The 24202-nt window shown below is 50.9% G+C and overlaps 10 protein-coding genes across 10 annotated transcripts; 3 read left to right on the top strand and 7 right to left on the bottom strand.

The window, feature by feature from the left end:
* Nucleotides 1-271: 271 nt before the first annotated feature.
* On the top strand, nt 272-1559 carry HETIRDRAFT_173445 (uncharacterized protein; the record flags this gene model as incomplete). The annotated part of the gene is made up of 4 exons (XM_009548081.1): nt 272-429; nt 489-1052; nt 1105-1180; nt 1239-1559. The coding sequence occupies 4 exons, from the start codon at nt 272-274 to the stop codon at nt 1557-1559; spliced, it is 1119 nt and encodes a 372-aa protein (XP_009546376.1).
* Nucleotides 1560-2300: 741 nt separating this feature from the next.
* Nucleotides 2301-4734, bottom strand: HETIRDRAFT_105062 (cysteine peptidase C48; the record flags this gene model as incomplete). Its single annotated transcript, XM_009548082.1, has 9 exons — nt 2301-2588; nt 2659-2757; nt 2816-2954; nt 3007-3933; nt 3987-4076; nt 4133-4228; nt 4287-4394; nt 4451-4552; nt 4607-4734. The coding sequence occupies 9 exons, from the start codon at nt 4732-4734 to the stop codon at nt 2301-2303; spliced, it is 1977 nt and encodes a 658-aa protein (XP_009546377.1).
* A 750-nt stretch (nt 4735-5484) lies between these two features.
* On the bottom strand, nt 5485-6661 carry HETIRDRAFT_105063 (uncharacterized protein; the record flags this gene model as incomplete). Its single annotated transcript, XM_009548083.1, has 3 exons — nt 5485-6357; nt 6425-6464; nt 6516-6661. The coding sequence occupies 3 exons, from the start codon at nt 6659-6661 to the stop codon at nt 5485-5487; spliced, it is 1059 nt and encodes a 352-aa protein (XP_009546378.1).
* Nucleotides 6662-6783: 122 nt separating this feature from the next.
* On the bottom strand, nt 6784-8286 carry HETIRDRAFT_65092 (uncharacterized protein; the record flags this gene model as incomplete). Its single annotated transcript, XM_009547609.1, has 1 exon — nt 6784-8286. One exon carries the CDS (start codon nt 8284-8286, stop codon nt 6805-6807), a length of 1482 nt encoding a protein of 493 aa, XP_009545904.1. The 3' UTR covers nt 6784-6804.
* Nucleotides 8287-8425: 139 nt separating this feature from the next.
* On the bottom strand, nt 8426-11420 carry HETIRDRAFT_65093 (glycoside hydrolase family 16 protein). Its single transcript, XM_009547610.1, has 11 exons — nt 11134-11420; nt 10525-11084; nt 10434-10467; nt 10306-10381; nt 10157-10255; nt 10086-10108; nt 9993-10023; nt 9336-9937; nt 9250-9277; nt 9049-9193; nt 8426-8971 (listed from the first exon to the last, which is right to left on the bottom strand). Exons 1-11 carry the CDS (start codon nt 11374-11376, stop codon nt 8881-8883), a joined length of 1932 nt encoding a protein of 643 aa, XP_009545905.1. The 5' UTR covers nt 11377-11420; the 3' UTR covers nt 8426-8880.
* Nucleotides 11421-11877: 457 nt separating this feature from the next.
* HETIRDRAFT_475279 (uncharacterized protein) lies at nt 11878-13501 on the bottom strand (the record flags this gene model as incomplete). The annotated part of the gene is made up of 8 exons (XM_009548084.1): nt 13397-13501; nt 13258-13315; nt 12980-13151; nt 12723-12878; nt 12539-12651; nt 12321-12472; nt 12115-12262; nt 11878-12052 (listed from the first exon to the last, which is right to left on the bottom strand). The coding sequence occupies exons 1-8, from the start codon at nt 13446-13448 to the stop codon at nt 11878-11880; spliced, it is 1026 nt and encodes a 341-aa protein (XP_009546379.1). The 5' UTR covers nt 13449-13501.
* A 200-nt stretch (nt 13502-13701) lies between these two features.
* Nucleotides 13702-16941, bottom strand: HETIRDRAFT_384208 (uncharacterized protein). Its single transcript, XM_009548085.1, has 12 exons — nt 16788-16941; nt 16549-16562; nt 16354-16495; nt 15499-16302; nt 15263-15432; nt 15105-15198; nt 14629-15025; nt 14438-14568; nt 14329-14368; nt 14179-14275; nt 14076-14118; nt 13702-14016 (listed from the first exon to the last, which is right to left on the bottom strand). Exons 1-12 carry the CDS (start codon nt 16880-16882, stop codon nt 13953-13955), a joined length of 2091 nt encoding a protein of 696 aa, XP_009546380.1. The 5' UTR covers nt 16883-16941; the 3' UTR covers nt 13702-13952.
* A 509-nt stretch (nt 16942-17450) lies between these two features.
* Nucleotides 17451-19031, bottom strand: HETIRDRAFT_475286 (uncharacterized protein). The gene has a single exon (XM_009548086.1). The coding sequence runs from the start codon at nt 18931-18933 to the stop codon at nt 17536-17538; it is 1398 nt and encodes a 465-aa protein (XP_009546381.1). The 5' UTR covers nt 18934-19031; the 3' UTR covers nt 17451-17535.
* Nucleotides 19032-21752: 2721 nt separating this feature from the next.
* On the top strand, nt 21753-22624 carry HETIRDRAFT_242192 (uncharacterized protein; the record flags this gene model as incomplete). Its single annotated transcript, XM_009548087.1, has 5 exons — nt 21753-21969; nt 22022-22296; nt 22354-22400; nt 22449-22520; nt 22576-22624. Coding segments are annotated over 5 exons (660 nt in total), but the record flags the coding sequence as incomplete, so codon positions are not given.
* Nucleotides 22625-23468: 844 nt separating this feature from the next.
* HETIRDRAFT_173455 (uncharacterized protein) lies at nt 23469-23684 on the top strand (the record flags this gene model as incomplete). Its single annotated transcript, XM_009548088.1, has 2 exons — nt 23469-23517; nt 23578-23684. The coding sequence occupies 2 exons, from the start codon at nt 23469-23471 to the stop codon at nt 23682-23684; spliced, it is 156 nt and encodes a 51-aa protein (XP_009546383.1).
* Between the last annotated feature and the right edge of the window lie 518 nt (nt 23685-24202).

Consider the following 24202-nt stretch of genomic DNA (forward strand, 5'->3'; position numbering starts at 1 on the left):
GGAGAGCTAGTAACGGAGAACTTTGTAGGTATCGAGGGCAGTACCGTTTTGGGTAACAATGATGATTAGCCGAGAGAAACAAGGGTTGGTCGCTTCTGCCAGAGCGGTTGTCGTCGTCTACACATTCTTCTTCACTTCACTTTCCGAGGGCAACCTTTGCTCTTTTTTGTTTGCGGCCTTGGACTCCTGAGGCGTCCTTTCCTTCCTGGATTATTACTGTCTTTACTAAGCTCCTTTCTGGGTCTTACTGCCTCGAGCTATCTATCGATAAATGGCCCAACCCATCTACTATCCCAACCCTCCTCTCGCCGGTCGGCCCCCCTTTGCCACGGATGAGCCCGACTCTGTCTACGCGCAACCCAGGCAACAACAGACGTGGATGAGAGAGCCCCAGGTAGATCCAAACGCGAGATCGTCCGCCTATAACCAGTATGTATCTACTTCGACATGACTGCACGCCGTTGCTGATCCGGCTCCTCTAAAAAAAGTTATGATCAATACCTTGATGGCAATCAGTCAAACCACAACTTAAACTACAACGAAGATGACCGACAGCATAACAAGCATGCAGCGTTGGCTGCCGCCACCCAACAACAGCAATCTGTTCCTCTTGCTGCTCCACGCCCGGGATATCCAGCTCCCATCGCTGCTCTGAACTTGTCGCGTCCATCTCCTACAGCCACTCCCGACGGTCGTCAAGCCGCGAACTCCGACATGCCTCATCTTCCTCCTGGGCTACGTCCCTCAGGAGGAGCGAATGGTGCATCGCGTCCCCAACCTGCTTTACTAGCGATCCCCCCTCCGGCGCCTATCTCTGTCCCCAGCACACCTCACCCCCTCCCTCCAACCATGACCCCTATTCAGCCAATCTTCGCTCGCCCCGCGAAGGGCTCGGCCCCTCGCGATGTAAAGTGGGGTGCTGAACCCATCATTCGTGGGAACTCGGAGGAGACGCTCCTTCCTAAGCGTGGTGAGAAAGGCGATGATTTTTGGCGTCGTTTCAGCATGATTGCAAATGAAGAGAACAAGAAACCGTCCACTCAAAAAAAGAGGTGAGGGCACATATCCATCTGTAAGATTTCGTAAATTCAATCTTTTCAATAGTGCATGGTTGCGCAAGACAGAGAATGGCACAAGCCGCTTGTCTCGCTGGGTCTGGGTCATTGGTTTTTTCCTTCTCGTGGCAAGTGTTCAGCTGTCTTGTCAAGACACAATTCTGATTTTTTTTGATGATTTAGTGTATAGGTCTTGGAGTCGGTCTGGGCTGGTACCTGTCACATAACAAGCCCGCGCATCAACTTCCCAAAGCCTTTGGCGGAAGCGCAAACGAGACATTGACAGCGGGAACCGCACCTGCGACCGTTGCAGGCGGTGCAAAATCGGCCTCCTCCCTTCACGTATCGCCTACACATACTGTCGCCCGCCGAGACGCCTTCCCCGGTCCTATGCCCACCGGCTCAACCATGCAGCTCATTCACATTACTCACAACTTCGGCGAGTCCCACAACACCACTAACAGGCATGCAAGACGACATCTCAGCCGCATGGATCTGCATTGAGGACTGCTTCAATGCGAGGCTGTCTGTGACCAAATCTATTGGGAATGGTATCCAACTAGATTCTCATCCCGTCCGCTCATTACCACGATAATTTATCTCTTTTGATCTTAGCCTCGTCCCCCTTGCATTCACCACGCTTCTCTAGATCTTGCACTTGCACTTTGGATACCCATATAGGCTTCGGTCGACATCTTGACCGAGTTGCTGCCATTTCACGCTGACATTCACACTACTCCCCTTTGACGCCATTAATGCGCGCAGAACTTTCCCCATACCCGAGCCTGCAGTTTGCCTTACGCTCCTTTCCCGTTCTAGCACATCGTCTGACACCGGGAATTGGATTCTAATCTTTCTCGCTCGTCTGCATTTCTGGTCAACGTTCTATTATTTGCTTTCCTGTGTAGTTATAACGTGGTGGTTCGCTTTAGTACTGGAGTTGTACTAGTTCAATTGCTCTATACACTGTCGTATGCAGTGAAGTGCGTTAAGCTAAGAGTATTCTGAGATCTGAGAGAATATGTAGTAACTATAATGGTATATGATTGGATGGATGACTGGAGAGCGATGCAGGTGAGGATATGCAGATTGAGTACTGATCAAGAATCAGTAAGAGTTCTAACAACAAAACCAGTTTGAAATCATGGTAAGCGCGCGTGTTGAGTATTGAGCCTCGACGCAACCAGGGGAATGAACATAAGGTATGACAGGAAAAGCATCTAGGAAAAAGCATTAAATCGTCTATCAGCGCAGACGAGTCGCACGATTGGCCTTCTTGATCCCGCCCTTCTTTGTATTCGTAGACATTTCCGGGCCTACCTCAACGATGATATCTGAATCCGAATCCGAATCTGCCGACACTGCGCGCGACTCCGGGCGACCTTCCATCTTCTTCAATGTTTCCTTCTCTTCCTTGTCCTTCTTCCATGCTTCAGATTGTGCTTGTATGGTCACCGAAAATTTCTCACGAAACTCTTTAATCGACCCATCATTCCAATAATCCCCTCGGGGATTGGCCTTAGGTTTTTGGGACTGAATGACACGACAAAGGGTTGATGAGTTCAATACTTAGGCTTGTTGGGATGATAGACATTGGGCTTACGGCGAGAACTTCATACGATCGCTGTGGATCTCTGATGAAGGTCAGGGCGAAATGTAGCAGGTAAATCCCACAGTCACAATAGTTAGGCTGCTTGGGCACCTATGATTGAATGTGAATTCGTTGCATCTATCCGATAACAAGCCAGTTGCCAGCTTACCCTCGCATTCGTCCCGGTAGGCGTTATTGTGTTTGTTGTTCCCTTTTTATCGGCAGCCTCCATTTGAAGGTATTTGCCAAGTCTTCGGATTGCTTGTGGATGTTTCGACCCGAGGGAATCGAATGTATATATGCGAGTACTGAAAAAAAAATGAGATAACACAATTTGAATACAATGAATTGATGTCTGACCCCGCATAATCTGTATCGTTCTGCTCGGAATCAGAGATATATATCGAGTCTTGCGCATCTGGGTCATCCTCGATGACGTGGATTGGGCCAGCACTTTGAGCGGAAGAAACTTTCCGTTTCCCTCTCATAGTCTCCGATCGTGCATAAAATGTAGATGGTGGGACAAACGATGAAAATACGGAGCTGCTCTTGGATCCTGTGCTAGCGACTACGTGCTGACCTAACTTCGAGCCTTCAGGTTGCCTGTCGGATGATGGTAGCTCAACGGCTCTTCCTCGGGGCGAGGACATGGGATATTGCAGCTCCAGCTCATCGAATTCATTGTCAGGATCGTCATGAGAAAGCTCAGCCATTGAATGGTCTAGCTCATCCATATGCACGTCAGACGCAGTTGGGCTGCCGCTTGGCAGGGAGATGGTCATGGCGACTTCATTAGGGAGGGTGATATTGTGGTGGTTGACGAACTGCTGGCGCTTAGAAAGGACGAGAGATGCAGGATCATTGACAATTATCTCTTCGACGTTTGAGCTACCGCTCGGAAGGAAGATAGCTGAGTCGCTTTCAAGGGCGATGCGATTGGTGAGGCTGTGAGACGCAGAATATTCAACGAGCAGGTTTTCGACGTCTTGTTCCTCTCTTTGATCTCCATGGTCGGGGCCTTCACTTGTAGAATCGGGGACAATAGATATCGAACGACTTCTTGCGTGGCTTTCAGACGCTGACTCCTGTTGAGCCGGGTCCGAAGCGGTCGCGGATGATATTGACACATCATTTATCACGGCGGACGATTCGCCCATCTGCGACGCAGCTTCGCCTTGTGACCTGGAGATTCTTCCTGATCGTCGAGTGGCCTTGGATAGCGGATTCGAAGCAGGTGGCTGCAGCACATATTCAGGATTACAGATTATGACGAGATACCAATGAAGACTATAGAAACGACACGATCAGGATGACGTTTCGTGAGACCAGAAACAACTCACTGCTCGTTAATAGGCACAATGAGGTATTTCTTTTTAAACAGATCAAATTTGGATGTCCATTTTCGAACACTTTGAAAGCCGTCCTCCGGGCTGTGACATGCCTCAGTAAGTAAAAGCACAAGCGGTATATCTAACAAAGGACAGACTTTTTCGTAGAGAGCTTTTTGTAGAAAAATGAGCTAAAAACGTGAATCTGGTCAGCCAGCTCTGGCTTTTGCGCGCGCAAGTCGTCCATGAAAATCCTGCATTTGAAAGTTAAAACTAGCAATTTTCAGAGCAAAACGGAGGACTTGCTTCAACCCAAGCTCGATCAGCGTGTCATTCAGGAACTCGTCAGGTTTGAGTCGAGCAAGATCCGACTTTGTCACATTCAGGGCACCCGGCCCAGAGAATGGATAGACCAGAATTCTGACAGAGACATTTGAACACGAGATATGCTTGCGTGACCCAATAGAATTACACACAGTTCATCAGGATCAAGAGGTGGTGAAGTCGGCTTGTCCAACTCGTCGTTATTTGACCCATTCTCCGGACCAGACAAGCGATTGGAACGACGAGGGCCATATCTATGGTTTCACTTAATAAAGTTAAGTCAGACGAAGATCATAGCCAATACGAACGTTGCCGTCTTAGGCCTAGATAGGGTCATTGAAGTTGTTTCCAAAGGACTCGTGAAAGTCTCGGGAACAACCTTTGTAGCCGTGCTTTGGGAGACTGTGTCTTCACGTGCTTGCGCACGGACGGCCATTTCAGCAGCTCTTGTTATGACTTCCCACACGCTCAAGGACCTTCAAAACAAAGATCAGTCTAGGATGAATGCGTCTTTATGCTGGCTCAGAAGAGCCTTACCCATGGTGAAAGGCCTTCACTCGGGCCGACCGAGACAAGTACCTTTGCAGAACTTGATACTGATTCTCGTCCCAATCTCTATGCTTTCTCGTCATTTTCAATGACAAGAGTCCATTTGCATGACCTGAACCTTTTGACTCAGATTGTTAGAGGTAAAGTTTGGAAGCAGGCAAGACATCTCACCTAGCATGAGGTGGCGGGAAAGGGTACCCTTCACACTGGTATCTACCGAGGGTTTGATCTTTATGATAGGGCTGTTATGTGACTCTTTAGGGTTCGACATCTGTAAATTGGACTTATCGTCTATATATGCCTTAATACCAAGGAGATGTGATTACCTCGAGACTCTCCAGATTACTACCCAGATGTATCTCAAGTAGGCGTTCGCTATTGTCTTCCGGGAGATGCTCCATCAAAAGAAATGTCGCTTTACCGTCCCAAATGAGCCAACAAGGGTTCGCATAGGCTTGTTCCACGACCGAAGAACAGTGGCAACCGATGGACCAATCTTGTAACGGAAATCTCTGTAACCGTGGCACTGGTTCCGTTTTAAAACCAGACGGTAGGGTCGCGATGTAATCCTGTCTACCAGGGTTGCTGATACGTAACCTCTGCTGTAAGGTTTTCAGCAGTAGGTCCATCTCAATATTCAGTAGACAGAGAATACCTTTCCTTTCATTCGGTTCTTGATACCCTGCTGCTTCTGCCTTTGACGCAGGTCAACAGCGCGTGTTTCGGCCTTGTCCATGCTCTCGTATAGCTTGACCTTGGAAGCCACTATGCTTCCTACAGGTTTCTGCCGAGAGGGTGGACTGGTAAATGAGCTTATATCGCTTTCTTCACTGCTATCCAAATTCACGACTTCCGGTCCCTTTCCTTTACCCATTTCATCTCGCACCCGCTTGGTGCTATCTCCGTCGCCGACTAGTAATCCAAGACGCGCCACAGGCCGACGTTTGCTCGAGTCCCTCGTAGAAAAATGATTGGACGGATGGATAGACGGTTGTATAGATGCGTCGCGCTGGCGTTTGCGGCTTGTTGGCGGTAGGCAGTCGAGAGGATCGGCCGAGTCAGAAGATTGTCGCGTTTGAGGAGCGACTTCTGCTTTGTCGTCCCCATCAGACACGGTTTCAAAAGTAGGCTGTACATCTTTCCTGTCGGTAGTCGATGAAAAGAAGGGTGAACTCTGCTCCCGATCCATCCCAGACCTGTTGAAGGTTCCGTTGTGAATTGAAGATCTTGGTTTCACTTGGGTTCGACTTCCGAGTGCTCCACCGATGCTGCTACCACCAGGAAATGATTTTTGATCCGCACCATATAGAGAACTGTTCCCGTTGTGTTTTGGGAGACCAGGTACAGCAGGAGACGGATCCACCTTCTGACGCTTCGGCTTTCGATCGAAAGTTTCGTCGTGGGATTGGTTGAGGATTGTCCTCCTAACAGTTGGATTGCCTATTGGGCTGTAGAGGTTGTTGCTAATTCGCCCGGTCAAAGGATTCGTATGACGGCGTGCTTGCTGCTGCTGCGAAGGGTGGCGTCGCAGGCTGTTACACGGCAATCGAGGGGAATGCACGTACGGAAGTACTCACCGCAGGTGTTTGTATTGGTGTCGCTTCATGCTTCCATAGACTTGGGAAGAATAATCAATAAGATATAAATCGCTGTAGTCAGTAAACTCACGTCGTTGTGGAAGACGAAGCGTCTCTGCGATTTCGTGGCCCAGAATACCCATGCAAGTGGCTGATCTGTTCTCTATCCCTCGAGTCCATGCCTGGTGTAATGTTGCCTATCGCTATGCGGAAGATCCGTTCACTGGCAGCAGACATTCGACTGTCCAACGTACCCTGGGGCACAGTGCACAGAAATACGGAGAAGCCTCATGGGTCCCAAAAAGGTATTGTCGATGGCGTAGCGGCGCTAAAATATTTGCCAATCGGGGACATATATTACGGAGAAATTATGACTATGATTAGATGTTTTCCTTCAGCAGTCGGTACAGATCTGCCACAAGATACAGACTGCCTGCTAATACTACGAATGCCGCCTGCGGATGTCTCTTCTGAGATACCCACCGCAAAGCCTGCTTCAGCTCTTGGGTCGAATCCTGACCATCCGGCGGTGACCATACATCTGCGTCTGGTGCAAGATCCTTGATGACTTGTGCGAGTGTCGATGGAGGTACGGATTGGACCCAAGGCATCCCTGCAACTGGAGAAAACCGTGTTACGGCAGCGCTGTAATGGATTTGTGTGTTGACTGGAGGAGAAAGTGAAAACAAAGGGGATAACGTTTGTAATGGTGTCTTTGGCGGTGAATGGGACAACGCTAAGATGTATGTCAGATACACGCTACTGTCAGCACCCTTGGTCCTGACGAGTTGCGAGATGTAAGTGGCAAGAGTGGATGCGGAGGCTGGATTATGAGCACCATCAGCTAAAACAACCAATTTTGGGTTCGTACCCCAGACAGGCCTATCCTCTACGGGTAACAGACGTCTGGGGATGGTATGGAAGGATAAACGGCCAGGCCAGACGGTTGCACGAATGCCACGAGATACCAAGTTAGAAGTGAGTTTATTCCTGAGTGATAACCGTTGTGCGCAAGGGTGAACGATGAGAGTATCGATGATCGTCGCAGCAGTGCCCAGGTTGTCGAGCTGATGAGAGCCGAACAGCGGCAATTGAGACAGCACAGGCTGCTCGAAACAAGTCATAATAAACTCCACGGGCTGATATGGAGGTCCTTGAAATTCTTCGTCCGCACCATGTAAGGAGTCCAGGGAGAACACAGGGGGCTGAGGGCCATCAACCACAGTATTCCAAGCTCGTGTCCTCGCAGCGACAGCGGTAACAAGATACGCTCCAACATCACCAACTACTTGCTTCACGACAAGCCCGACTTCGTCATGCTTTTGAGGACCCAACACAAACGTTTTGCCTTTCCTGGCAATGCCTGCCTTCTCTCGCGAGATCTGCCCTATTGTGCTTCCAAGAAATGCTTGGTGATCGAGATCCACCGCCGTCAACGCTGAGACGAGCACACATGTGTCAGGGATAGCGTTCGTAGCGTCCAGTCTGCCGCCCATCCCTGCCTCTAATACAACGATATCGACCTTTGTGCGCTCAAAGATGGTTAGAGCTGTGCATGTGAGGACCTCAAAGTTGCTCGCTTCGATGCTATATTTCTCGTTCACGGCTTCAACCGACGCCCTGGCGGAGCCGTATACATCATCACTGACGGACTGACCATCCACAGTGATAGAGTCGACGATAGAAACGAGATGCGGGCTATTGAACTTGCCGACAGATATGGAGGCTGCGAGGAGGATCGATGAGACGAATGACGATACGCTGCCTTTTCCATTAGTGCCGGCGATGTGAACAGTGGGTCGTGTGTAAGGAAAATAGCGAAGGAGAGTGTGAATCCGGTCGAGGGACAAGTCGATAGACATACTGAACCGTTAATTTGGATTCTGGGAAGTCTTGTGAGAGGAAGAGCCGCAGTGCCAGACGCGCAACGGGCCGCCGCTCTGCCAGTCATGTGGGCATCCAAAAAGGAAGGTCCTCAAGATTCAAGATCGCTCCGAATTTGAGAAGGCTCTATAGGTAAATCTCAACGTTCAACGTTTCAACCCAGAGCGAGTCATCAATGCATCAAGGATAGCAAAACAGGGACTATACTGAGTGCATGGTAGTGATCTACATAAAAAAGGAATCCAACGCGACAGCATTTATCACAGTCATTATGAACGGAAAACCGAACAACATGAAGGGAAGTCCCAAAATCATCGCAGAAATGGTAGGGTACGGTCAAAAGGCAGCGGACGTAGCGATGCGTATCAGAAAGTCCATCAATAGGAAGGGTAACAGATAGGTAGATACGAGATCATCGCGCGTCGTTAAATAGTTCTGTGCGCTGTGGAAGATGATAGAAGATCGTACGCGCAGTGAGCTCTTGCCTTCGCTTCAGCTCAAGGGCAGGATAGGTAGGAGATACACAATTAAACTGTACACCGCGGTCTGCGTGCGGTGGTCATCAAAGGCCATTAGCACCCATCGTATTCAGAGTTCCGAGGGAATGAGTATCCCGCCTGGGCCCATGTCGTCAAATTGGGGTTGCTATATGCGTTGAGGTGGCTAGAGTAGCACGAATGCACATAAGGGAGCCATACAGGAGAAGGGATGAACGGATAGGAAGGAGTATCGGAGCGTACTTTTGGATATAATCAGCAGTAGGGTGACTTGACGGATCACACCCAACACCGTTCTTCACGTCGGCTCGCTGATAAACGCGTACATAGTCAATGTACATGTGGGCCGGGAACACCATATGCTTGAAATCTTGATGCTGGAAGGACGCTACATATGGCAGATGGTTAGCAAAACAATCAGGCTACTATCCTTGTACTACTTACGGGACATCCCCAAATTGAGAATGATGTACTATGGCAACAAAAGAGTCAGTTTCGATTCTGTGGGATTGTGAAATCATCAAATTTACCATGGGTTCTTCAGGAATGACCCTTTTGCTAATTTGAGTTTCTGAGTCCCCAGCGATGGTGGCGGCGGTAGCTCGCCAAGTTTCTTGCCCGTTACTTGTCCAAGCAATGTATCCCTGGTCCCGATGGCTGGGGTCCGACCACCACTCGAAAGAGTATGGCGCATATCCGTTGTCGTTGTAATTCTGTGAGTCGATGTATGTTACTGCCGAAACCGCCTGCTGGAACTGGCCGCCCTTGTAAGAATTGAAACTGGTGATGGAAGAATTCTGGATTGGGGTAACGGAAGAAGCGTTGTTGAACTGGTACTTATAGTTGAAAGGAGCGACTTGAAGCGACTGGGAAACCTGCCCTTGAAAGACGGAAACATCGACTTGAGCCTCGATGATATCGATCTCAGGTACGTTGCGGCCAGTGCTTGTACTGGGACCCGGGTGGTCGGAGCCCGGGCATGTACAGGCAGAGACACGTTGACCAGGGAGAAAAGATAGTTCACCATCGGAAGGGGAACCAGTAAGGGCTGCCTGAGGTGTTTGACCGTCCTTGTTCGTTTGATTGGGGAAGGTGCCAACGTCACAATCAACGTAACTGTACGGCCACATTCCTGCGTACATTAGATTCAACGGGAGAATATTTGTCATTGGATGGAAATAAGGAACCTTCTGTGGTTGCACCGTAGCCTGCGCGACCCTAAGCCAAGCATTATTACCGTGAGTATCAAAGTATATAGCTATTGAGCCATCGACGCTCACCAGGTTGCCCATGGTCCACGCGCCTGTTCAAGATGAGTTTAAACACGCCCATAATGTAAGGATGAGCTCACCCGGCCAGAATCCAGGGGTCTGAGGACTCCCAGGCAGACTGACGGAAACCTCCACGATGCCGGTTGTGAAACAAAATTTATTCCATGATTGCAGCATGCCTATGGAACATTAGCACGTATAAACTAGAGGCCGAAAACTCGGAACTGACCACTCTGGAAGTTCAAATCGTGCGTGTTCTGTTCAGTCATGGTGATCACAAGCTTTCCGTCCTTGGTTGTGATAGCCTATAAAACATTTCTGGCAAAACTCTCACTACATATCCAAAGCATGGCATACCTGAGGATCATACCACTCTAGATCGCCCGTAGGCCTAGATTACGAGGCAGTGAGGCCCGAATCCAGAAGACAATTCGAAGATGAGACTCACCAGTAGTTGAAATTCACGGCTTCCCAGAAAGGGTCATCTCCCGGCCAAAAGGTTCGCCCATCAATGTTGAATTCGTCGCTAAACACCAAATTGTATGTCTTCCCGTCACTCCCAGTCTTGGTATAGAAAGATTGATCCGTTTGTGGATCGATGAGCTGCGGAAGATTAGGGAAATTCGGGATCTGCCCTGTGCCGTTGGTACCTCCAAAGTTCTGGCCAATCGTCTGCAGTTCTGTTCGGTTGTAAACAACGATGATTGGGTATCCAGCGAAGAGCGTAATGAGCCCTGCAACGAGGATGACAAGCACGCCGACATTCGCCCAACCTCGAGCCGAAAGTAACGTGAATGACCGATCAAGCTTTGCGTCGCGAATAGGGTCGGGATTGTGGAGTGCATCATCAAGGTCAGGATCCTTAGTGTCCCATAGGTATGGAGGGACGGTCGAGGATGAGATCATAGGGGCAGGCTTCTCGCCTGTGGTCCCGGAGGATATGTCTGATGGCGCAGCGCTAAAACGTGACGCTGTGTACATTCCATTATCTCTCGTTGATGGGTTATACTGCAGAAAGTGAATAATGAAGGATGAAGGGTGGAAAGGAGGAACGAACCGCATATGGCCCATAACCAGCGCCAATCGACCCCGAGGCGACACCCTGCGCTACATCTCCAGCTCGCCCTTGCTGCATGCGTGGGGGTTGGCTGTTTGTTGATGACGAGCGCACTGGGTGAGAGGAGGCTGGAAGCGGCTGCTGGTTGTATGAGCTCGATCCGCCACGGCTGGGTGGACTCTGCGGAACAGCGTAGTATTGAGAGGAATTTGTTGGGGGTATTCGTCTAGGGGGGTTTGCCATCGTGGGAGGGTGAAAAGATGGAGAAACGACAACAGACGCTGAGGGAGAGTGGCAAACAGAGATGAAAACCCACTGCGACTGTGCACTGCTCACGACGTGCGGCCTTTGGAACCCGGCGCTCAGCCTGGCACCCATGATCTCACAACTCTCCCATCACGTGCATGGTCCTGCGTTGGAGTTTGGGCCGACCTTGCACCGTCTGCATCAATTCATGACCTCACAGCGATCAGCCTAGGTGCACACAGTTTATATCATAATCTGTAGATTTTTGGTGCCTTTTCCATGGCGTGCGGTCGAGGGCGTTTGACCCTGGTTGGTTTCGCATGTGATCATCCCATTTTGGACCCCCTTAGCCATGGTGCTCTAGCTCTCACAGCACTGCCTGAGACGGCCTGGGTGCAGTTGCGGATGAAATATGTAAAGACCTTCTCAGAGCATTGCGAATAGGTCCGAGGATTAAAATATCAGGTGAGAGTAGCGAGGGACAAAACAGCACGATATTCAGGGCATGTTCATTCGGACGACTGTGCCACCACCTGTGTGTCCATCGAATGTGAAAAAGTTGGCTATCGGTGCTTCTCGAGCGCCTAGGGCCTTCAAGATATCTTGAGCGAGCATCCCGCCTACCACCGCACAGACTGGCGCAAACTCGTGTGCAGCAGTGGGTGCGACGGTCCTGATGGAAAACCGCGGCGTTAGCAGCAGCGCGCCCGTCGGGACAGATCTGTAAAATCTCACTCCATCAAATCCCGAGGAACTTGGGCGATGATCTGTCTGTTGACTTCTGCTTCCGCAAGCAATTTGTTGGCTATCGTCTCCAGCTCATCGACATCAGAAGGGCCGCCTGGAAGACTGCCTCCGTGCAATGACTGAAACTCCCAAATCGCTGGCCATCGACGGATAAGATCAGCACATGGATGACGGTAGAAAAGGGGCAGATTCACCGAGGATAGTAAACGGGATGGCCGGATTGACTTCTTTCGTCTGACGTCGCGTGAGGCCTGACCATCGGTATTTTAGAGCGTCCTTCAGTGGACTATAGCTCAACGAGGCCAGCATATTTTTGGCGGAGTCTTTGATAGAGCCCGAGCGATCTCTGTGTCATAATCAGCAGAGTGGAATCAGACACCCGAGATCTATCATTTTGCCCAAGTAAACATACGGAACAATGTATTCATGATCAAGCAGGTCACAGAAGATATAGCCCAATAAGCCATAGGTGCCTCCGAAGTAAAGCGGCTTGTGCAACCGCCGACAAGCCTCATTGATGCGGACCTGCAAGATCCCCGATAAGTAACGTCAGGATCCATGGACGAGCTAGCGACCAAGGAAATTAGAGAGCTTACAATATCGTCTTTGTTCCAATCGGTCATACAGACTAGGTCCACGCCTTGTATCAGTTCGTTCAGCCCGTCTCGCTCTAACACCGAGGCGGTCGATATCATGTCGATGGTCACAAGTGGATTCAGGCCCTGTATTCTTGCTTTGGCCACGTCAACCCTCTAGGACTCAGTGAGCCACATTACCACCGGCATCATGACGAGACGCTGGCCCCTCCTCACCCTCCGAGGTGACTGGCGCCTGAACGAAGTTAAAAACATACTTTCTTGCCGACATCTTCATCCCGAAAAAAAAAACCGGCGCCCAGGTCTTCTTGCGTGACATTCTCGCTGTCAACGATGACAAGCCTGCCAATACCCGCTAAAACGATGTTCTTGATCGTCTCGGTGGCCACGCCTCTCAGTTTGACCACGAGGATCGTGGCATTCCGCATCCTATCCCGTCCCATCGATGCATCGATGTCCGTTTCATTCGAACGGCACAAATCCGAACGCGTCAGCTGCAGCTCTCCTGCGCGTCTTGACTAAGTTAAACACGGACCTTTGCTGCGCCTCGAGGCCCCACAGGCGAATCTGCCGGTCGTATACCGCCGCCTCATCTATGGAAACCACTCCGGTCAGAAAAAGCACGATACTCCACCAACGTGGAAGGCAGGGATTAGTATAATACGCGTTCGCACCTTCTGTGATCTGGACGGGGGCTCCCTTCGAACCAGGCTCATGAAGCGACATGGTGACGGTTTGAGTTCAGGAACTGTTCGAGAGCGCACAATGACAAATATGGGACTCAAAGCTTGATCGCGGCGGTGGTTCTGGGTTCTGGCTGGTTCACAAAATTGAAAGAACTCTTCAGGGACACGTTGGTACGCGACGCTACTGCGACGCTGCGACGCGATTGCTTCGAATTCCATTTTCGGGCACAGCGAGCTTTCTTGCGCATCTTGCCGAAGAGCTTCGAAATTCAGATGCGGGAGCGCGGTGCACTCAATGGTCGAAGCGTTCAACGTTCAGACTCGGGATATGGTCAAGGTATCAATACACGGGGAAACCTCGATAGCTATCGTGGTACGATGGAAGGAGCAAAATAATACAGCAACAAATAAACAGTATAGCAGATGTAGCCCATGCATATTTGGTTGCACGTTGGGTATAGGCAGGAAAGCATAGCAGTCATAAGAAACTTTGAACCCAGAAGAAAAAAAAATCAACACATTGAAGGATTGGTCAACGTCTGGCCTAGTTGCCCCCCATCAATGGCATGCCGTCCCCGCTAGATGTGCCATCCCTGTCATCGTCCAATCTAAAAGCCAAGCTAATCAATCACTTTTGTCCGGGTAACAATATACCGGTAATCCTCACAGGTAATTCCGTTCAATCTCGGACAAGATAGACAAAAAGTCCCCTAAGGATCGAAGTCAGTTCAACACGGTGATGAGTCGGACATAAGAAAGTATAGACTTACAGAGGAACGCATGGGCTCGTGCTGCCGTTGCAGGCGCCGTCTCTGCCTTCCGCACAGCGTCTAGCAGTGTGGAGGCGACGAACCGAACTTTATGGACCTTACACACCGGGTTCCAGTCAAAGGCAGGACATACGTTACTCAGGGACTCACAAGTGAAGGGCCGTTGGTCGCAATAGATTGAATGGGGATGCTGGAGAGAAAAGAAGTGCCAAAAACACGCTGGGAACACGATCACCCGAAAAAGAAAGGGGTAACGTACTTGTGGAGTATGTTAAGAAGATCACTGGCTACGGCCTCCCGGTCTTCAGAGATGCGTTGTTCGTGATTGTTCCCTCGGATGGCAGTCACAAGCTCGTCTCGATACTGCTCGATCACGAATCGGACGAGTTGCTGATGTATAGCCGGTTCAGCTAAGAATCAGGCTCACGTCACCAGGTCATTGTGGCTTACCTGAGTCACATATAGGTTTGCTTGCATGACGAGGAAGGGATTGAGGGCGTTCGCCCGAGAAGCGTTCGGGTTATCGAAGAAGTCCTTGACTTCCGCGAAAGTCGCCTGCCTGAACCCTGCTCCACCGTAGTCCGAAGACAGATGCGATTGAGCATGGGTTTGTTTCAATCGAAGTGGCTCTGGCGCATGAATGAGGGCCCCTAGGATCCGGCCGTGTAGGGATTGAACTTCCTCGAGACGTGCGGTCGCGTATTGTCCTTGCGGCGGAGAGCGCTTGTCCACTCGAATTCGAACCAGTATCTCGCCAAGCAAAGCAAAGATCCGGGTAATATAGTTGAGTCCCGACACCAAAGACGTCTTCCCGTGGGGCTGTGGGAGGTACGCACTCGGCGTGATGCTACGTCGACGCCACCAGGAAAAAACAGACGGCGATACTCAGGAACAACCTCGGGTAGAGTTTGGGAGATCGTGCTCACTATTCGTCATCGAGCTCCTTTGGAAAGTGGACAGTACAGTCCTCATCCCTAAGACAGATTGGTCGACCGAGGAGGATGGACATGGACTTGTCCGCTGCAAAATGAAAGAAGCATTACGTCAAAGGGGAGATCGGCTTCGTTGATCATGTTTCGCGCACCTCCGAACAGCAACCAAAAGGTACGCCGGCGGACCTCACATTCCACGAAATCTAGACCCTCGTACGAGGCTTCCTCGTGCATGCGAAGGGTGACAGCGATGTGAGCAGCCTCTCCAAATGCCGCGTGCTGTGTTGCATCGTGTCCTTCACAGAAGTGATAGACACAATCACTAAAAAGCATGGATTAAGGAACCCGCGGAGAGAAGAACCAGCATCGAAATACAGCCATCACTCACAAATAACGGATAACCACATGCATAGATGTTGGAGGGTCATAAGAAGCAACCGAAATGTGCCTGCTTGCTTCATGACATGTTTGAGCAAGCTTCCGAACGGTATGCCGCTCCATTGGTAGATACGATCGCGGCAATTGGACGAGTGTAGATGCCACAGTTGACATGACTAAAGCGAAGAAGAGAGGATCCCGTTCTTCTCGACGGGCATGAAGATCGGCCATAAAAGAAGGTTTGTGTACGCATGGAGTCAAGGGGTAGACAAAGTCGAAGAAAAGAGCTACGATTAGCAAGATCGTATCGCGGGGGGCTACGTCCTCTAGTCGGTGAGGTCGATAATAATAGGAAAGGGCAGGTAGGGCTGTGGGTGCTGGTATGACCTGATGCTGTCGATACGACCAGTTGTATAATGGATAGGTGCTGAATTGTTCTGTCGGAGACGGGAACGTGGGGGTTTCATCAATAGTAACAGAACGTGACCGATCAGGAAGGCGAGAAGCGCTGAACGCAGTTGAGTTCAGAGTAGGCGAAGTTAGTGAGGGGAAATTCGGATGAAACGTATCAGCAGTGATGGTGAAGCGGGATGGGGGTAACGACGCGGTTGGAGAGAGGGCTGAGATACCACCCAAGGATTGTTCGAGGAATCCGGAAGTGGGAGTTGACTGAGCCGAAAGCGTGGGGGCAGATGCCTGGCTAGGGCTGCTAATACTGTGACGGGAGGAAATGGGAGAGGCGGTATCGCCCGACTCCCGATTTTCCTGTTGAGCGGCGGCGGCGGCAGCGGCCTCTTGCAAGCGACGCAGGTAGCTTTAGATAATGTGGTCAAGGGGTGATTGCTATCCCGAGAGCGAAACTTACAGGTTGGGCGGACCTCGCTTTTTCGGCTGATAATCATAAGTGCACGGTATTCCAAGGGCAATGCAATGTTTGCACGACGATTGGGGATCGTCCGAGTTCTCTCTGGCGCATCTTACCTTGCGCGCGCGGCACGCATCACAGCCTTTTAAACGCGTCAATTGATCGTGTACAAGGCAGAGGGACCTAAAGACTCGCTTTGGGACTGCCGCCTGTTGACAAGGGCAGGTACGTCAGTGAGAAGTGAATCAACGAGGAGAGATAAAGAAAAAAAAATAACATGTGAGATCCAAGTTCAGGGGATATACGCCGTTCGCCTGATGCGAGCCGACGCTGGAGGGACTTATAGTACGGTAAGGAGGAGAAGGATGGTGTGTGGAGGACGCAGGGGAAGTAGAAAGCAGAGACGGAGAAAGCTCGGACATCCTGGGACTTACTTTCTCTTGATCTTGCTGTTTTCGGAGCGACCTTCCTTGGGTGTCATGTCGTCAGAACCGGAATCGGTCTCTTTCTTCGGACGTGCGGCAGGCATCAGGACGGCAAGGGGCGAACAGACGGGGGGCGATGGGGGGCGATGGGGGACCGAGGTGGGGGAGAGCAGAGGCTAGCGAGGTCTTGATTTTGAGGAAAACGGAGTCTGTTTGGTGTTCCCGTGGTGTTTGCAACCTGAGGTTCTTCTCAGATATTATAATCAGAGCCAGATCCGGACGAAGCACTGGCCCAGAGGAGAGTTGTAACCCGATGAAATTGCAAACTCAGACGGGATGCGCGATGGACATGCGTTCAACCCGAACCAGTCTGTCACGGGAACCGCTCCCCGTCGTCTCCCGCTCGGCCCTTCTCCGGCTATTCCAGACACCACCCACCGTTCTCCTGGCCCTCAGCCCCGACCACGTGCTCCTGCACACCTTCCCTGCCTCCAACCCCTCCCTTGCACCTCCTCGACCTCTATCTCTCCACGTAACAACTCCTCGCTCCGACCCCCTTGTTCAAACATCTTCTCAACGGCACGACCGACTTCTCCGATGTCGCCGCGGTGTCCGGAGGTCCGGAAGCATTTCCAGCGGTGCCTCTCCAAGTCTGCCACTGCATCCCGTGTTCTATGTCTCATTATGCTCTCCCGCGATGAAATAAATTACTAGCGATGTACATGTAAACTACCCCTGGCCTCGAATTCTAATATGATTATTGCTTCAGCTCGCTCAACATGCCTCGTGCTTCGTCTCCGCCTAACATCGCGTCTGCGTGGTGTCGGCGGATCGCCTTCGCAATGAAACTTCGCAGCGCCCTCTGCTCCCCGTCGTTCCATTCCGCCTTTTCTTTCACAACCAAACGCCAGAACCTGAATGCCAACACCGGCTCGTCCGCGCGCAACGCCTCGATCGCGCAAAACTTTCCCATGTTCGGTGAGGGCAAGTGAGGCGCCTCGAGGTTTGCCTCGATGACCGAGACGCAAAGCTGCAGATTCTCCTTCAAGGCTGCCGGGTCGTCCCGGCTAAGAATGATGCTCGCTCGAATAAGACTTGTCATCGTCTTGTGCGTTAATTGTTGGCCGAGCATCCGCACAAGTTCGAATAATTGTCCAATGATCTGCGTGTCCTTTTTCAGGAGTGCGTGATGGATGACAGTCCCAAAGGTGACATTATCCGGCACAATGCCGCGCACGATCATCCGCCGCATCATGCGCACAGCGCTGCGACAGTTGTACTGGGCCATGACACTCAGGGCGACACTGACATCATGAGCATCGGGAATTTCGAGGCGGTCGAGTAGAACCTGGAATGCATCAAATCCAACAGCGACGTTTCCGAGGAGGAAGTTGGAGCGTGCGAGGGCATTCAGGGAATGATGGGATGCTTCGCCTAAAGGCTCCAGGGTCTCTCGATAATTGTCCAGTACACGCTTTGAGAACGTAACGAGGTCATCCAGTTGCTTTTGCTCTGCGTCTCGATCCTCCCAGATTTCTCGGACTTGGTTCTCCTCCTCCTCCTGGGTTTCGGGGTCAGTCTCAGAGTGCTCCCGCTGCGGTGATGAGGGACCCGATGCTTCGAGCTCTTGTTCCATAATGGGAAGCCCCAACGACGACGACAACCGTCGAATGAGGCTTCCATAGAGGCTGGACATTCGGACAACCAACGCAGCATTTCCCACGACCAACGCCCTATGCTTCCCTACAGAGTACCGCTCGTAAAGAGTCCTCGCCTGGGTAGCGTAGCCATGTTCGGCAGCAAGTGCGATGACCGGTGCACGGTCACGAGGAGAGATGGGCTCGCCGCTGCGAACCACCTGTTTGATCAGTGTACGACCGAGATGCGCGTCCTTCTTTATCGTTGTGAGGTGATGAAGCAGCCACGGTAAAGCGGCGCCATTGGGTGGGGGATACTCGTGTTGGGATAATATCGTTTTTCTGCGCATAGCAGCATAGAACTGCGCGGCGGCTGAAGATCGATGCAAACGTGCGGCAACATCATAGAGCTGTCGAATCAGGCCGTGAGAGACAAACGTCCCGACACGGTGATACGCAAGGTCATTGACAAGAGTAAAGCAAAGGGTCAGGTCCACGTGCGTGGGGAACTCTAGCATCGCGTACAAAGTGTCATTGAACAAATCAAACGTCGGAGGGTCGAGAGCGTCTTGAGTCTTCAGCAGCCCTCGCAGGAAAAGGACGGCTTTGCCACGCCAATGCCAGAACAGACAAGAGCGAACAAGAGCTGATGTGACAATGAACTGAAAGTTTTGCGTTGACATGTCGACGTGGCGAATAGCCTCAGGAGGAATATATTGTGCGTCCACTAGTGATTGGAAGATCGTAAGCGCATGGGATTCCTGGTTGGCTTTCGCGAGCTGGATTATATATGAAAACAAGGACCCAATAACAGCAGAAGGAAGCCTCCGCTGTTGATGTGCATCTATCCCGCGACAGAGGGTGGAGACCAAACGATAAGACAGCTCCTTACAATCCGGAGGGTCCGCCTGCAGGACTGCAAGGGCTACTTCAGCCACGATGTCCATAGTAAGGATGGAGTGCATGGAGGTAGGGAGTGAACGAAACAGTGCGACAAGAGTAGACGGTCGGAAGTGGGGACAATTGTGTGCTGTCAAGAGAGAGCTGACGAAGTTGCGACAACGTGGCGCTGGCACGTACTCCAGAATGTCTCCTGCAAGATTATCCAGTAGATCTGGCAGTCGGAATTTTCTCGCCGCCTTCGCGAGAAGTGCAACGTCTCTAGGCTGCAGCTCCATGACGGACGTCTTGTCTTTGGTTCTCGACTGTGTGTATGTGTGCACGAGAGTGCGCAAGAGCGCGTTCTCGGCGTTGGTCGCAGGCGTTTTGCTCGATTCGGTCGTAATTTCTTCGAGTTCGTCTTCAAAAGGAGTTCCCCCGCTGACTGAATGAAGGCTGCCCAGTGACGCACGTAACTCCATAGATATCGCGTGTCGATTCGTGTTTTGCAGCGGCATAACACGGGAAACATGAGGGCTAGTACTATTGGACGCAAGTGAGGCGCGTGTTTGGGTAAACCTGTGTACATTGCAGGCGCGGGTTGGCGGTAGTCGTATGTGTCCTCGGAGGAGTTGAGAGCGACAAATCAACATAAGTCAGCTGCAGCAGGTCACACAATAACGAGTTTAGTTAAATCCAGAGGCTACATTGAACCAACTCACTCACCGCATGCCGCAAAGACGCCCTAATGCCTGTGGAATTGTCGCCGGTCAACAAGTGCAGTGACGGATGCGTGCCTTCGCAAAAATTGGGAGTGAAAGCGGCGGATAAATACGGACAAACACAAGCTCAAATAGAAGCGCACCATTGGGTGTTGCCTCCTACCACTGTACCAGCTCTTACGTGCCTTCTCATTTAAGAATCTGGCAATGATTCCGTCACTATCTGGGCATGATTCAGAACAACAAGACGAGTGCCATAGTTTATTGAGGCCTGTATGCACAGAGTGTCTTGAGCAGTCAGATTCGAGGTCAGTGGCAATTCTATGGCGCTCATTAATTCATATTTCTGCAGATGATCTTCTGATTTAAGTGAGCTAGCAAGTATCCATCTATGCAACTTATCGGCCTCATTGGTTCTCTTCACGAGTGAACAGACTTAGGCTATCTCCGCCTCATCGGATCCACGAGCTCCCTTTTCTGTTCCATCTAAACAATTTGTTTGCGACGAGTTCCTATTCGAGACAGTTCCACTTACATACCGGGAGACAGTGTACTTCCCGCCAAAGATATTAAGTTGCGCCCGGATACGACGCCCACACACGTGTACATCCGGTGGGTGATGCGGTTCCATTGAGTCCTTGGTCAGTTTCGTTCTAGCGCTCCGGGGAGAGTTTTGTACCTCGAGGTACCTTGGTTCCATTCATATTGGCGGACAGTATACATCAACCAAACAGACATTCTGACCAACCTCCTATTTTGCATTCTTGCAGATAGTCAAGAGACACTCATGAATTATCGTCTCTCGAGTGAGGGTCCGGTTCTGAAGCCGTTATTCGCGTTGTTGCTCGCCATCTTTCATCATATTTAAACAATGCCTCGTCCTATCTCTTGGCGAGTCTCGTGGTTAGTCACCACATAGCGTAGCGTTCACGTTTTCGCTAGAAGTTCCTCTCCTCGTCAGGCTTCATAGCAGTTAACACAAATCGTTGGACCGCTCGTTTGCGTGAATGGACGGTGCACAGGGTCCCAGCATCCGAAGTAATATCCGCCGGGGAAGTTGCCATTCAAAGTTATGACACCTTGGCTGTTCGCGTCCTGAGAACCGCCCCCACCGAAGTCGAAGGGCCCCACACGCATCTCACAGCGGCCGTCTTACCTGCTAGTTGGCGGAGCATCGTCGGATATATGTTGGTTACTTTACGGGAGTACACAATTTAAACACCTCACGGGTCCGCTCGAACTGCCTCCCCACGGGGTATTAGCTGGTAAAGTCCAAAGCTCCCGGTTGTCTTCCATTCCGTTCCTCTCTGCTACAAGCCCGTAAACTGACGCAGACCGCACCGCTTCTTCGAAGTCTTCTAGACAATTGCACCGGAGCCGAACAGAGGAGTAAACCGATGATCAATGTCATGGCGCTCAAGTGATGAGATAACCATTTACTTGGTAGTTTAACAATTTCGTAGATAGATCCTGACATAGCAAGTTGAATTGCCCGTAGTCGTACCACTGAGGTCGACAAGGCGTCCCAATCACGCACTTGTCCCGTGAGCGAGTGCGAGTGCCACGTGCATGGAGGACGTCACGAGCGGTAGGAGTATGAGGGCTGGCCTTGGCTCTGTTTCGCCTTCACACTACCTGCAACCTCACCCGCGTCTGTATCATCCTCCAGAGGTCTCAACGGCTTTCTGAGTCTACCCATGGGTGCAGGTCAATCCACGACTGCTCATGCTCAGCTGCCGTCGCGTGCTCTTCATGTCCTGCGTGTGACGCCATCGTCTCCCGCTTCACAGACCAATATCGAGCCATTCTTTGATTTTGTTGTTGGGTATGAGGGCGACTCTTTGTCGTCGCGTAAAAATATCGATGCCGCTGAACTGGAGAGAATTGTCGAAAGTCACGAAGGCAAGAGCTTGAATTTGTTGGTTTGGAATAATAAGACCCAAGCAACACGAGGTATGTCGCTCTGAACGGTTCATCTCTCCGTCGCTTTTCATCTGTCCACCAGTGATATCAATCACACCTTCTCGAGCATGGTCACAACCATACCCCCATGCCCCTAACCCACGAGAACAGGAGGCGGAACCTCAACCATCGTTATTGGGTCTCAGTATGCGGATGTGTGAGCCCGAATTCGCGGTGGACAATGTCTGGCATGTTCTGGATGTGCTAGAAGGAAGTCCTGCCGAAAGTGCAGGACTTGTTCCGTACGGGGATTGGATCATCGGTTGGTCTGGGGGTGTCCTTAGCGCAGAGGGAGATTTTTACGATGTCGTGGAAGCTGTAAGCACAGTGAATCATACTGGTACAACTCATGCTGACAGACCACGATGATACAAGCACGTAGACAAACCTCTGAGGGTCTATGTTTATTCTTACGACTTTGAGTACGCGCGATCCAATTTCACGCTGCTCTCATTCTGACGACTCTTTAGCACTATTCGAGAAGTTGTTTTGGTACCTAACCGTCAATGGGGAGGAGAGGGCCTCTTGGGCTGTGTTTTTGGGTTCGTCTCTTATTCGCATCACCGAGCCATGGGCGTCTCACTTTCAAACCTTCAGATTTGGGCTCCTACATCGCATTCCTGCACTGCCTACGGACCGGCAACCTGGGGCCATCCCACTTGAACTTCATGACGATGTGAACGAGTATGAGGAGCAGGACCTCTTCGTACCCGCTGATGCGACAGGGCATGATTTGCATGGTACCAGCAGACCGAACCATGATCACGATTCGTTTGCCATCGATTATTCCGGGTCAAGATTCGGGCAAGATTATAGCTACACCTTCTCTAACCGTGGTATAGCTACTCAACCCAGTCAAAACCGACACTTTGTGTCATCTACTATCCAAGAAGAGCAAGAGCCTGCTGGTGTTCCAGTTGCATCAGCGTCTGAATTGTCGGGGCCTCCCCGTCATGCACATCGTCATTCTTCGTCTAGACAGCCCGTTGAAACACCGGATACTCATATGCGGCGGGCTCCTACTCCAACATCAGCACCTCCTTCGACGAACGGTAACCCAGCATTATTTTGACCATATCTGCGTTGCGCTCAACTCTAGGTCTGTATCAAGGTTTCTTGCCTCATGAAACATCTCACTCGGCTCCAGGAACCTTTAACGGACCGGAGGATAGGATGGGCTTGGGCTCCCATGCCAACGGAATCAACGACACTGACGAGACTGATGACGACTTCGATGGACAAGAGAGCATCGCGGGAACAGAGAGTACCGAAGTTGAGAGCGAGATAACTTCTGACCACGGCAGCCTGACTAGCGTCGAATAGCATTCGATCAGAGCTCTGCGAATACTCACGTCGAATATTATGATCAGGTCAAATGATCGTATGGGTGTTGTTAGTTAGTAGTTCGGGGTTATTTCAACGTTAATGCACTCGGGTGATTTGACCCCCAATGGTATGTATACCACTGAGTCCTCTCGTGACATACCAGTATGCACCTTGGCGGGCCGCTCGTAGGAATGGGCATTGACAGAAACCGAAGTGAGTTTATCATATGTTGTCACTGCTGATCATGTAACACAATCGTAAATCTTAACACAGTGCATCCGTCACACGCGTCAAGATGTCCATGTGCCAGCTCCGCAGCAATGAACAAGCCTGAACAAAGCTCAAACTTAAGGTTACCTTACTACCGGAGATCATCCTAGATCATCCTTGACCTATATTGACGGACTCGTCGGTGGCTCAAGAAGTGTCAATTGTCACCGTATGCACCGTCGTTGCCAGGTCCTTTTTTTTTTTTAGCGATGACCATTTGTTTAGGCTGCCATCAGATTTTCGAACTTGTAAGGTCTCCTCGATCCCAGGGGAACTTCAGAAATTGACCTTGTTCTCTTCGATCTACTAGCCTTCAATCAAAACCTATCGAATCTTGTCCGCGGACATGAGGATTGGCTATTTGAAAAAATAATCAGGAACATCCAAGACAGAATCTAGGATGATGATGCTCGCAAACTTCCTTCGAAGTCCATTTAGCGAGCAATTCGCCAAGGATGGCGCGCGGCCCGGCTGAATACTAAGTCTCGACTTGTGGATGCGCAGAAGCATCCGCCACGCTTGTCGTCTCTCCGACCCTCACTACGCATGACCAGGTATTCATGCACGACGATTGTCCGTTCAGGTTACACATGACGCGATTTAGGGTGATGCAAGGTGTGACGGACAG

The sequence above is a fragment of the Heterobasidion irregulare genome, assembly GCF_000320585.1.
Source record: "Heterobasidion irregulare TC 32-1 unplaced genomic scaffold scaffold_05, whole genome shotgun sequence".
Taxonomy (NCBI): domain Eukaryota; kingdom Fungi; phylum Basidiomycota; class Agaricomycetes; order Russulales; family Bondarzewiaceae; genus Heterobasidion; species Heterobasidion irregulare.